Source organism: Pelobates fuscus, chromosome 2 (genome assembly GCF_036172605.1).
Source record: "Pelobates fuscus isolate aPelFus1 chromosome 2, aPelFus1.pri, whole genome shotgun sequence".
Lineage (NCBI taxonomy): Eukaryota > Metazoa > Chordata > Amphibia > Anura > Pelobatidae > Pelobates > Pelobates fuscus.
This window is the reverse complement of record NC_086318.1, coordinates 425,460,608-425,473,561: the sequence shown is the minus strand read 5'-3', so window position 1 is coordinate 425,473,561 and position 12,954 is coordinate 425,460,608. Positions and strand designations below refer to the sequence as shown.

Below are 12,954 nucleotides of genomic sequence, written 5' to 3'. Positions count from 1 at the left end.
TTACTGGAATATTATTGCTGTGGAACTCTGTTATACACTCACACACATTACTGGAATATTATTGCTGTGGAGCTCTGTTATACACTCACACACATTACTGGAATATTATTGCTGTGGAACTCTGTTATACACTCACACACATTACTGGAATATTATTGCTGTGGAACTCTGTTATACACTCACACACATTACTGGAATATTATTGCTGTGGAACTCTGTTATACACTCACACACATTACTGGAATATTATTGCTGTGGAACTCTGTTATACACTCACACACATTACTGGGAGTATTATTGCTGTGGAGCTCTGTTATACACTCACACACATTACTGGGAGTATTATTGCTGTGGAGCTCTGTTACACACTCAGACACATTACTGGGGGTATTATTGCTGTGGAGCTCTGTTATACGCTCAGACACATTACTGGGAGTATTATTGCTGTGGAACTCTGTTATACACTCAAACACACCAACAATATGGAGCTCCTAGAAAAGAGGGACATTAGGATAGAAAAGAGGGACAGAGGGATTTTGTCCCAAACTAGGTACTGACTGTCCATCCTAAGTAGGAACACTTGGGAGGCATATTGAATACAAAGTACATTCAGCGCTAACAGCAGATAATATGTCCTCCTTTACACAAATAAGATGGTTCAATATTAATAAAAAAATTATAGCAAACTTACTGTAATTTGCAAAATTAAAAATAAATATTAGCAAGGGGCGCTGGTTCTGTTGTAATTATGATTAGTGATAAAGAGAAAATTATATTGTTAAACCTTTACAAGCTGTGTAAAGGTGGCTTTGGTCTTCTCTATGAGAATGCGTACGTTATTTAGCAGTTGAAGCAATACATGCATTTTACTTCTATGAACACAGACAGGGTTAAGTAAGAATTCAACGTGAATATCAAATTTAAGACCAGAGTAGTTGATGTGAAAACTTAGCTGACCTAGAGATTTTTTCCACCTCGGCTATTCTAACCTTAAATGTGAAATTCACTTTAAATTCTCAATCTATACTGTTGTGAATTAAAAGTGATTTCAAACATTTAGTTCAAAATTGCCAAAATGAAAACTGGGCTCAATTTATGACATTCTTTGGCTAGCTGGGTGTAGATTTTTGAGAAGTTTGGCAATTTGGGAATACAATTTGAAATTCACTTTGAATTCCCGATAATTCACACCTTAGTAAATAACAGTGACAGAGTTTGCTGCAGGCTTCTCCTTACCCAGGGCTCCTTGGCAGATGTCCGTCCGAGTGGCTCCACCACTGATAAACTGAGGGTTAGAACACAGATCCTGAAAGACAGAAAACTCTATCAGATCTCTGCCATTAAATATGGGAAAAGGGTGAAATCAGGGGAAGTAAAAAGACAGGCCCCCAGCTATTGGAAAACTACAACTCCTACAATGCTTTGCTGCTGTAAGGGTGGCAAAGCATCATGGAAATTGGAGTTTTATGACAGCTGGATTCTAGCTTTTGTGGTCCCCAGTCTACATTGTAGCCAGTGACAGACAATGAGTAACATCCTCAGGAATTCAAATCATGACACACAAAATACGATTTCCTTCTGCTAAGCAACACTGACCACAAGGGTACCCACAACAATGAGAAGACAAACATTCCTGTGACTCATAAAAAAAAAAGAATATATATATATATATATATATATAAGTGTTTTCTAACTGTAGAAGAGGCATCTCTGATAAGCATGTGCTTATGTAAGCTTCCATACTGAGCTACTGTACATTGAAACGACTAAAAGAATTGATTAAATAAAGTGATTAATCAATAACTGTCAATCTTTAATTCTGCCAATTGGGCTGTATTATTTTGGCAAACAATGCATTTGAGTATTTTGGGATTGAAAGAACACGCCAAGCACCATAACTACTACAGCCTGCGGTATTGGTAATTGTGCCAGGAGGACCCTCCTGGGGTAAGTATAAAAAGTTTCCCTTAGTCCCACTGAGCTGAGCGATACCATGCAGAGTCGGCTCATTGGCTGAGAGTGTTGGCTAAGCACTCATTGCCAACAAGTTAAGCCCTGCACCAACTCACACAGCTCCAGCCGCACCAGAGATGGATATTGTCAACTGGTATAGCTGTCAAACTCTTGACGCCAAGAGTCACGCCTGACACCATAACCACTGCAGCAGAAATATGTTAAAGACATATTTATAATTTTGACTGTCATGTCAAATAACAAAACATGATTAGGTTTTAAAGAAATAATCTGTAATACTAAATTTTAATTAACAGAAAACTTTTCAATTATTCAAATATCCACACCCAATTAGCGCTTTACCTTCTAATGACAACTAGGGCACTACAACATAAATATGAAGAGATTTATTTTGCAACAAAGTAGCACATGGGAGATTATTATGAATGCAACAGTTTTCTTATATGTATTCCTGGTTCCCGTCATTTATAGTGTTAGCACCGCCCACTTTGGTTGGTCTCTTCCTGTTCGATGACATAATGTAGCAATTAATAGCAATTAAAGTCAAAGTAATAATAATTCTCTCTTTAATGTAAATCTCTCTAGCTCCAAAGATAACAGCAAAACACGTGACGTGGAGCATGGCTGTAGAATTAAGTAAAACATAAATTCACAACTATATCTACTTGGCATTTATTGACAAAGCATTGTTTATAAAGAAGTAAGCGGGAAACATGTTGTTTTTTGGTTTTGTTTAATGGATAGGTACACCGGGTAGCCCACACACACAGAGACACAATGAATTACTCAGCGTTTATCAGTCCCAGGGGAGAAATCTGCTCTAATCTGAGATAAAATTTCATTTACTTCATTCAATGAGACGCTTGCTTCATTTAATTAATTACAGCAAATACAAATTATCAGATATATATAAAAATAACAACTAGAATGTGTGTTTAAACCAACATACTAACAGGAAAATGTGTATCATAGAGTCTGCATGTATGTGTTCCTATTGACACGTCTGGGTCAGTATGTCGTATGAAGGGACAGATCCTCCATTTCAGACTTTTACCTGACCCCGAAGCTTTCTGCACAACCCAATAGCTTTCATTAGGCTATGTACACAACACTTGCCAAAACTATCCTGGCACAGCCAAGGCATACAATGCTAATTTCTTAAATTTCCATGGTGCTATCCACACAGGTGTTGTAAGGGTGCATGTGTGCCTATGACACAATGGTAGAAATAGTGATTAAATTAACACTCCCACAGAGCTCTGCAGTGGTTATGGTAACAGTAGTGTCCTCAAAATGAAAGCATTCAAATAATTTTAGAATGAATTGACTTCTTACTTGGGGTCTGTTATTTGCCAGGGGGCGAGGGAGTGGGTAGGCAGAAGGCGCTAAAGTGCCAGGAATCCAGCGTTGTATTCCTGGCACTAAAGTATCACTTTAAGACATGCGAGTTACGAAGATTAATCTTCAGAGCTTTTCTAGAAACCTGCCTTGAGGATGGACCTTTTTATAACCAATAAAAACGAGAGAAATCAAGTCATGCTCTCCTATAAATTAAATGCAGAGTGACTGGGTGATTACAATAAAAGCCTTTTTTACAGTTTAATTTACAGTTTTGGTGATCAGAGACCTGATGAACATCCCAAGTCTGTCTCCTACAAAAACGTTGCGTTCAATCAGCTGCATCCTACTAAATACAGATATTTATAGATTTAATAGACTTTATATCTCTGATTAGCTTATTATTAGATAAGTATACGTTGACCAAGTGGACGCAACACCGGGAAAGCCAGACTGGGTTATTCCATAAAGACTACACTGTCAGAAATTCAAAGTGAAAAGAAACCAAAATTTAGGCTGTCGTAGCAGAACTGTAAATGTAACTGACTTGGAGAATTTCCCAAAGTTACTATTGTGGCCTAAAATTCCTAGATTTTACTAGTAACATGACGTAAAGTCATGATTTTATTAAAGACACGGAGGCGAGTATTATGCATATCTCTTTCTTTATTTCCTCAGCAGCAAAGATAGAGGAATATAAATATTATCAAAATGAAAGAAAAAACTGTACAGGCATAACGAGTAGCCAATCACATAACAGAGGAAGTAGCTATATAAGTCCTGTGTCTCCCACAATCCCCCTCTTTCTTGCGCAACCGAAGACCAGGTAAGATAAACGATGTCCCACTTGATCCAAACAGGAAACGGGAAACAAAACGAGAACTTCAAGCTAAAAAAGATAGAAAAATATGGTAATTTCCAAACTCAAACTGTAGACTTACCAGACATAAACGTGAGGGATCTACATGAAACACGATTCTGAAATAGAATATATACATGATTAGAAATCAATACAAAACTGTCAAATCATCTAAGCATGATAAAAACTGCACAGTACAAAAAACATGAACTCAATACAGACCTAATTGCCCACGTACTTGTATTGCATCGAAGCATCTCCAATCCCAAATCCACACCGGGAGGGTGGGAGGGAATAATACTCGCCTCCGTGTCTTTAATAAAATCATGACTTTACGTCATGTTACTAGTAAAATCTAGGAATTTTATTAAAGACACGGAGGCTCCTATTATGCAAGTTTAAAGCTGTGCTATCACCTGAGATGCGACGTGTTCAATTGGTCTGAAATAGAAGTCTCTGAAGGTCGACTCTCGGGACCAGTCCGCTGCGCGCATGATGTCCTCTAGGCGGCAACCGACTGTGGACGCCTTCGAGGCCATAGCACCCCTTACAGAATGAGGCGTAAAGACAGATGTGTCTATACCCGCTAGGGATAAAAGCCAACGAATCCAACGCGCCAGCGTCGGAGTCGATACTGGGCGATGAGGAGCCTTAAACGAAATGAATAGGGGATGGCGTTCAGAGGAGCGCACCGCACGTGTAGCCTCTAGATAGGCCTTCAAACAATCCACCGGGCAGAGCGCCGGACACAACGGGAATCTAGGATATACGAAGGATTTGGACGCCGACTTAGTTCTCCTAGATATGGTGAAAGTAACGCCATCCGGCGTAAACACAAAGGCACCCCAGTCAAGAGCCCTAACATCGGAGACTCTCTTACAAGAGACCAGGCAAAACAGCATAACCATCTTGGAGGATAGTTGTTTAAGAGTCAAGTCCTGGTTAGGGTACCAATCCGACAGAAAACGCAACACAATGTTGACGTCCCAAAATGTCGAAAACCGCAACCTAGGCGGACGGACGAAGCGAATACCCTTGAGAAGACGGCATACAAAAGGATGTTTGCCGATGGGTACACCTTCCAAACCACCATGACCGGCCGATATGGCCGATCGAAAAACATTGATAGTCCTGTACGCCTTGCCTGAGTCGAACAGGGCTGTAAGAAAGAGGGGGATTGTGGGAGACACAGGACTTATATAGCTACTTCCTCTGTTATGTGATTGGCTACTCGTTATGCCTGTACAGTTTTTTCTTTCATTTTGATAATATTTATATTCCTCTATCTTTGCTGCTGAGGAAATAAAGAAAGAGATATGCATAATAGGAGCCTCCGTGTCTTTAATAAAATTTGAAATTCACTAAAATATTGTGAGTGAATAAACCAGATGGTTTGCAGAAGATCATTAAAAAAATCGAATAACATATTTTACGATGCATGAGGCAAGCAATGTCCTTCAGAAGATAACATTTTTAACGCTAGCCAGCTAATGACTTTGTGCAAATCATTTAAGGATTTAAAAAAATAAATCTATACAGCTAATGTATTTCTCCCAGTGCACGTCTGCTGTCTCAGCATTTTCTGAAAAGCTTTTAGATGGATTTTGTTGGGTATTTATATGCTGTGGTTCCAGGCCAGGCGTTTTGCCTTCCGGATGACATCAAACTGATAGTTACCGAAGCCAGTGAGCCAAGGGGTCATGCCGGGCTTCTTTTTCTTTCAAAGGCAGATTTATGACATTCGGCAGAAGCCTGGATGCCGATCCTGCTGCACAATGATTGGCTGAGAGTTTCTGCTGACTGCGCTCAGTCAATCGACGAGCGTCTGTGCATCAAAAGTTACACAAAATTGACATTAGCCAGTCCAGGACTCTAGTTATCTGAGTCTAATGTTATCTGAGCACATTTATAAAACTGTAAACAATACAAAGCAGGGTGACCTATTCACTGACTTGAAGTGGTCATGGTGCCTGTAATCGGTATGTGTAGCATTTCTGCACATCAGAGTTTAACTCCTCTGTGAACCTCCACCTCTGGTAGTGTCATTAGTCGTCATTAGACAAAAGTTCTGAGCTGGCCAGTATGAATTCTATGCAAATTTGGCATCTGACACCAGCACGGGGAGCATGCTGGTACCACACAGTCAATGGCGGCACGTCTTCCCCCTCCCTGCTGCTTATGTCCTCCCTGATATTCTTCCCCCATCAGCGAGGGAGAGAGTGGAGTCAGGCAAGGTAGGTCAGGCTGCAGGGAGAACCTGGCTTTGGAACTGGAACAGAGGTAGGAGGCAGCTTTAGTCTTTATTTATTTACCTCGTTAAGATGGGGGTGGTGACTAAATACAGTATTTTATTTTACTCTGACCAAATACAGTGTTTTCTTAAGAGAAGGAAAAAAAAAACAGTTCAGAAGAAAAATATTCTAAAAGAATGTGCCGTCTGGTGACAAACATGGCCACCAGATGGAACATGTGGACATTGTATACACAAGGGTCCATTTTTAAATGCAGTTATGGGTGGAAAATCCCTATAGCCATGGCCTCTCTTTACAGATAGGTGTCCTTCCCTGGTGGCTTAGTAAAGAGCAAAGCAACGATTTTCTGTAAGGTCTTTCGTCACTTATCTGTCACGGAAAAAAATAACCATGTACCACTTTATAGGAAATTAGATTTTATCTTTACATCATGCTAACCATAAAACAAACATACACAATGTTTATAATGCAAAACATGTAGTGTGTATTTACTTATCTGGCTTTCACTTCTTTGGCAAAGGCATAGCATTAAAAAAAACAAAAACAAATATTAAGCATGAAACCACCCTTCTTAAATTACATGAGTCCCGTAAACCACTGCCCAGTTTGGGTCCAATTATTCACGAAGGTTTACCAGACATATATCACCAACATAGAATAGTGAATACTGGAAAATTGTTGTCTGGTAGTATCTGGCATTCATACACTTGAAGAGATAAATAGTTTATTTATCACAGAGAAATTACAAAGGAACTACCAAAAATCCTTGCATTGGCCCTGGGAATATTACAGTTATTATATAGGCACACAACAGGCCTCTATAGACAAAATGTTTACCTAATCCATACCCACATACCTCGTCTCACCGCGCTTAGCATCACAACCTTCCGACACAATGAAGGATTAAAAGGTAGTATTACTGTTAGGCTTCGCTACTGACATCAGTGAAAGGGATTATTGGAGTATTTGTCTCTTTGTGAGTAATTACATTTAATACTCTAGTATTATATGGAGTTTCGTACAAAAGCACCATACATTCCCCTTTATTGACATCAATAGTTGAGTTGTTGGACAGCACAGTTTCTAGAAGGACTTGTGCGTGCAAGAAGGCTGGGAGGCAACTAATTACGCTACCATAACAACTGCACTTAGCTCCCCTCCCCCAGCACTATATAAAGCACTCTATACGCCTCTGGGAATTATGCCCACACTCCTGGTTCCCAAGACAGACGGCGATTTCTAGCAATAGAATGCTAGAACATATAAGTAGCTATTCGGTAAACGTACAGCTTATAGGCTTATTCACTAAAGTGCGAATTATTGGAATTTTAAAGATTTTAAAGGTTAAAAAGGAGTTGAAATTCTAGACAAAACCTAGTTGAAGTGATATAATAGCTAATTTGGAGGAGGTTTCCAAATTTGGAACTCAATTCAAAGCTTTAAAAAAATTCCACTTTAGGGGATAACCTGAAAATAACTCCAGTACAGCCTGAGATAAACAAATTCACAGCTCACCTGAGGGTTAGTATTAGTTTACTGAACAGCTGTCTTATTCAATTAAACCTACGCCAATATCCTGAACCACTCTGGAAGTTCTCAAGTCATGAAAAAGTGAATATAATTCTGGCTATGCATTCTGCAACTAAATTATTTTTTTTCCCCTTTTCTTTTTTCTATCAGTTGTGACCTTACTAGGGAATAAAAGTATATAATTAAAGTGATGTTTGTATACATGTCCTGTATACAATGTCATTTTTAATGTCATTTGATCCACTTAGTAATTTATTTTGTTAAACCTGAATTGGTGAACAGCCCTTGTGACAAGATTTCATCACATTTTAGAACTTTAAAATCTGCGTGCATGCCCGGTATGAACAGTAATCATGGCACTCCATGAAGACAAACTGCATTTTGACAAATGTCTGGTGCCATATTTTAGGGTTACTCCAACCATCACGACCACTTCTGCCTTTCGAAGTGGTCATTGTGTTGGATTCTGGATGTGCAATGTTTCATTTTGTAACACAGCACATTCAGAGTAATTTGCACTTGTAGCTAGTTGCACTCCCGGCACACGTGACATTGACAGCCCAGAACTCCATTCTAGACTGAATAACGTCAAGTCTGTGCATATTTTACGTCTGTCGTCAGTGCGCACTGCATGCTGGCAACATACATAATGTGATTATCCCCTGCAAGGGGAGTCCTGTGGGTCCCCTCCAGAACCCGTCAATGGCAATGTATTTCCATACTATACATTCCAAGTTCATGTTTTATATGGGGACTTTTAACATGTTTCGGTCCCACCATCTCCAATTATTTCTCTTTTTTTCTCCAAAGATATCCTTCATATGTGTGCTGACAGCTCAATATTGAATGCACTCTTGGCTAGCCAATAGCATTTGCAGCATTCACAGAGGGTTCACAGTGAGCTGTGCATGCACAGGCCCAGTTAGTGGATAAAGTGCTTGTCAGCTTAGAAGCCCCACAAACTCCTTGTAACCAAAACTACAACCTTCGCCGCCAGTTACTAACCAGGACTGTTATTGACCTGCAGTAACCTTTATTTTTCTACCCATTAACTCTACCTGTAATTCAGAGGATTGTAAATACAATCATTTTCTGGCAGGTCCTGTTATTGCAATATGGGGATTCACTAAACACTATTTTGTGGTAGCCAGGAAGAGTCAAGCGGTCCATAAATGGTTTGACAGCTTACTGTAGGACGATGCCAGGGGACTGCTGCCACCATAACCACTACATATCCCGTTTAAAACAGTCTTTACATTTATACAATAACTTTAATAAGGGAAATGACATAATAAAACGTCCAGCATATGGGCAGTGCATGTGTGACACTAAGCTATAATGATTAATAATAATTTCCTTTCAGTTACTACTCACTATCAATCACTTCCTGACAAACCTACACTAAATGATACTGTATGATTTTAAAGGTACTGGGGATTACAAGGTTATAAAATCACCCCTTGCTTTAGTTTTCATTGCACTGGGACCCAGTATAAACTAGTAGCGCTGAGTCTGGCTGCAAAACAAGTTATTTATTTGATAATTAGAGCTACATTCAATCCCAGGACTTTGAGCTGTGGACTATGATTTAATAAACTCCTCGCAGTGTCTGGGCACCCTCCTCAATGTGACTCAGAACCTGCAGGATTGGGTCAGTCTGCACACCGAACTGATCTATTATTATATGAATTATAGAACTATTAGAGCATGGGGAGTTCTCAGCTCGGTCCCTTTAAGGGAATTCCTGTTCCCACTGCTGTTGGCAGTGTCTGAGCACCCTCCTCAATGTGACTCAGAACCTGCAGGATTGGGTCAGTCTGGACACAGTACTGATCTATTATTATTATTATTATTATTATTATATGAATTATAGAACTATTAGAGCATGCATGGCATGGGGAGTTCTCAGCTCGCTCCCTTTAAGGGAAACCCTGTTCCCACTGCTGATGGCAGTGTCAGAGCACCCTCCCCACTCTGACTCACACTTACCGTGGGCCTCTTCCACACCACACCTTGTGCTTTGCTCGAATTTGGTCCCAGTTCGTTAAATCCCAGAGTAGAACCGATAGCAGGGAAGGAGGGATCCTTAAAGAGAGTCCCAGACTGCAAGCATTCATCCCTTAGGGCTTCATAGTCCTGGTTGAGGTATTTCAGAGCCATATCATTGGTGCCATAGCCATCAGCCAGAGCCCGGTCCTTGGCTACCTTAGCCGCTAGTCCAATCATCCCTGCAGACAGTCCGAGCAAGGAGATGGGGGAATAGCTGGATATAATGTATCAGAGGGGACAAGGGGGACCCACAGACTGGATACACTGTATCAGAGGGGACAAGGGGGACCCACAGACTGGATACACTGTATTAGGGGGGAGGGGGGATCCACAAACTGGATACACTGTATCAGAGGGGACCCACAGACTGGATACACTGTATCAGAGGGGACAAGGGGGACCAACAGACTGGATACACTGTATTAGGGGGGACGGGGGATCCACAAACTGGATACACTGTATCAGAGGGGACCCACAGACTGGATACACTGTATCAGAGGGGACAAGGGGGACCCACAGACTAGATACACTGTATTAGGGGGGACGGGGGGATCCACAAACTGGATACACTGTATCAGAGGGGACCCACAGACTGGATACACTGTATCAGAGGGGACAAGGGGGACCCACAGACTGGATACACTGTATTAGGGGTGAGGGGGGATCCACAAACTGGATACACTGTATCAGAGGGGAGGGGGGGATCCACAGGCTGGGTCAGAGGAGGCAGCTTACAAACTGTCCCTGTGCAGACACAAAGCTCACGGTATCCTCAGCTTTCTTGGAGGTAGATATCAGTGAAAAAGGGATGCCCAGGCTCCCTCCTCAGCAGGATCAGGACTGCTACCCAGACTCCAGGTCCGCTGGCAGCTGTGGAGAAAGATAGAATAATATCTGTGCCTGGGTACCTCCTCTGCTAGTACTCAGTAATAGCACTGAGGAAGGAGCTGACTGACACTCACCCTGACTCCTCCTCAAGGCAGACTCATCAGCTGCATAGAGAGACTGCAGGGTGGGTCCTGAGTCCTCCAGCAGTCAGTCCTTCACACCCATCAGAAATAACAAAATATTCTAATGAGACAGCCACAGCCCTCACTGTGTAAGTCTCCTGGCCCTGGGTCTGCTTGATTTCTTGGTATAGCATTGTTGTATAGTTATGTTTTTTTCTTCACACAGATTTATCCATATTAACTCCTTAGGTACCAAGGCTATTATTTTATTCTCATTATATTATTAATGCAGGACAATGACATGTTTGGCATTATTTGCCATGTGTGAGCCCAGCCATAATTGCAATTTTTTTCATAAAGGGTCACCTTAAGCACCCCCACAGCTTTGTATATTTGCGTAGAGCACCCTTAGCCCACTCTCTGAGAGTGACTGAGCCCTGCAGTGACTTGTAAAACTCTCACAGCTATTAGACAGCCTTAGACACTTTTTAACTTGAGCATGCTGTATGCAGACCTCTTTCTTTAGAGAAAAGGAGAACAATCAGGATTAACCATAAGGTGACCCAAGGCAGCCGTCAAGGGCCCAGGTGTTAGATGAGAGCCCCAAAACCATGAATCTGTTTGGCCCCATTAACCATCCCTATGTGTAGAATGATATGAGACCCTAACTGTACCCATTGCAAGGCACTGTGGGATCTTAATCCTTCTCTACCGCTGTCAGTTTGCCAAGCAGTTCCACTTATTCTATAAAATGCTTTTGGTAGGTAAAGTACAACAAGAACAGACCTTAAAGAGCAGAATTAGTCTTTTTAATTAGGTAACTGCAGGCAGATTCATAGTGAATCTGCAATGAGCGTTAAATTTAATTATCCAGTGCAGTCACTCACACGCTAAAGAGCAACTTCAAACTCCGATCTGGATCTTCAATGTTGTATAAAAAAAAAAAAAAAATGGACCTTGCAGCACCCTTATAATGTATGCACGTTCAGGCGAGTGCAGCTATCTTAGTTACATATATATATTTGGGAGTCTAAGCCAACTCCCTAGTTTTGCGCCCCTCTATGTCACAGGTGTCTCATTTCAGGGCCCTATTTAACCTTGACCTGCAGAGAGTCCCAGGTCGAAGCATTTCCCAAGTAAGTGGATTCATCTCATAAGAGCAGGCATTAGCCTTTTAGAGTAGGACCTGCCAAGAATGGGGTACAATGACGTTGTGGCAGGTTCAGTGGTGTATTTAAGATTTGTTCTGCCCTAGGCAGGACGGTGCTCGGGCACCCCGCTCCTTAATTTAAATTTCCCCCAACCCTTCCAGTCAAAGCCGCAGTTTGACAAACGCACACACTCACTGATAGAGGCATACACTCATTGACAGACACACACACACGGATAGACAGACACACACAATTACTCGGACACACACTGACAGACGCACACTCTCATTGACAGACGCACAAACTCACTGACCGACACACACACACTCACTCACAGTCACACACTCACTCACACATTAACTTAGACACACACTTACAGACACACACACACTCATTCACTCACATTTACTCACAGACACACACACACAGACATTTCCACCAACACTCACAAATTATTATTTTCATTTAAATCCACCCAGCCTCCCGGAGTAGGGCTGCTGGTCGGGCAGTCAGGGGGCAGACAGGCCGAGTAAGCGCGAGGGAGCTCTGATTTTCCTGCTCAGCTCCCTCGCGCACCGCTCAGTGATGCTTCATTAAGCGGTGCGGAGGGAGCTGAGCAGGAAGACCTCAGGGGAGTATGCTCCCTCACTGCCCGCCTCGGAGGGGCTCAAAAGTGGCCAGCCGGCCAGCTCTTGAGCCTCCCAGGACACGAGGCAAGCAAGGGATCTGCCTGGGCGTTTTGGGGTTGCTTTTTTTTTGCCGCCCTCTGCAAAGTGCCGCCCAAGGCAGATGCCTTGTTTGCCTCGTGTAAGATGCGTCCCTGGGCAGGTTTATGCAATGTAACTAAACCC

At 41.8% G+C, this 12,954-nt stretch overlaps 1 protein-coding gene across 1 annotated transcript in view; it reads right to left on the bottom strand.

The window, feature by feature from the left end:
- LOC134587567 (calpain-2 catalytic subunit-like) overlaps nt 1–10,982 on the bottom strand; it is a 75,379-nt gene extending 64,397 nt beyond the window's left edge. The window contains exons 1-2 of the mRNA XM_063444044.1: nt 9,943–10,982; nt 1,237–1,306 (exon numbers count right to left, since the gene is read on the bottom strand). Coding sequence (XP_063300114.1) covers nt 1,237–1,306; nt 9,943–10,179 — 307 coding nt within the window. The 5' untranslated portion in view covers nt 10,180–10,982. The remainder of the gene's footprint in view (nt 1–1,236; nt 1,307–9,942) is intronic.
- Between the last annotated feature and the right edge of the window lie 1,972 nt (nt 10,983–12,954).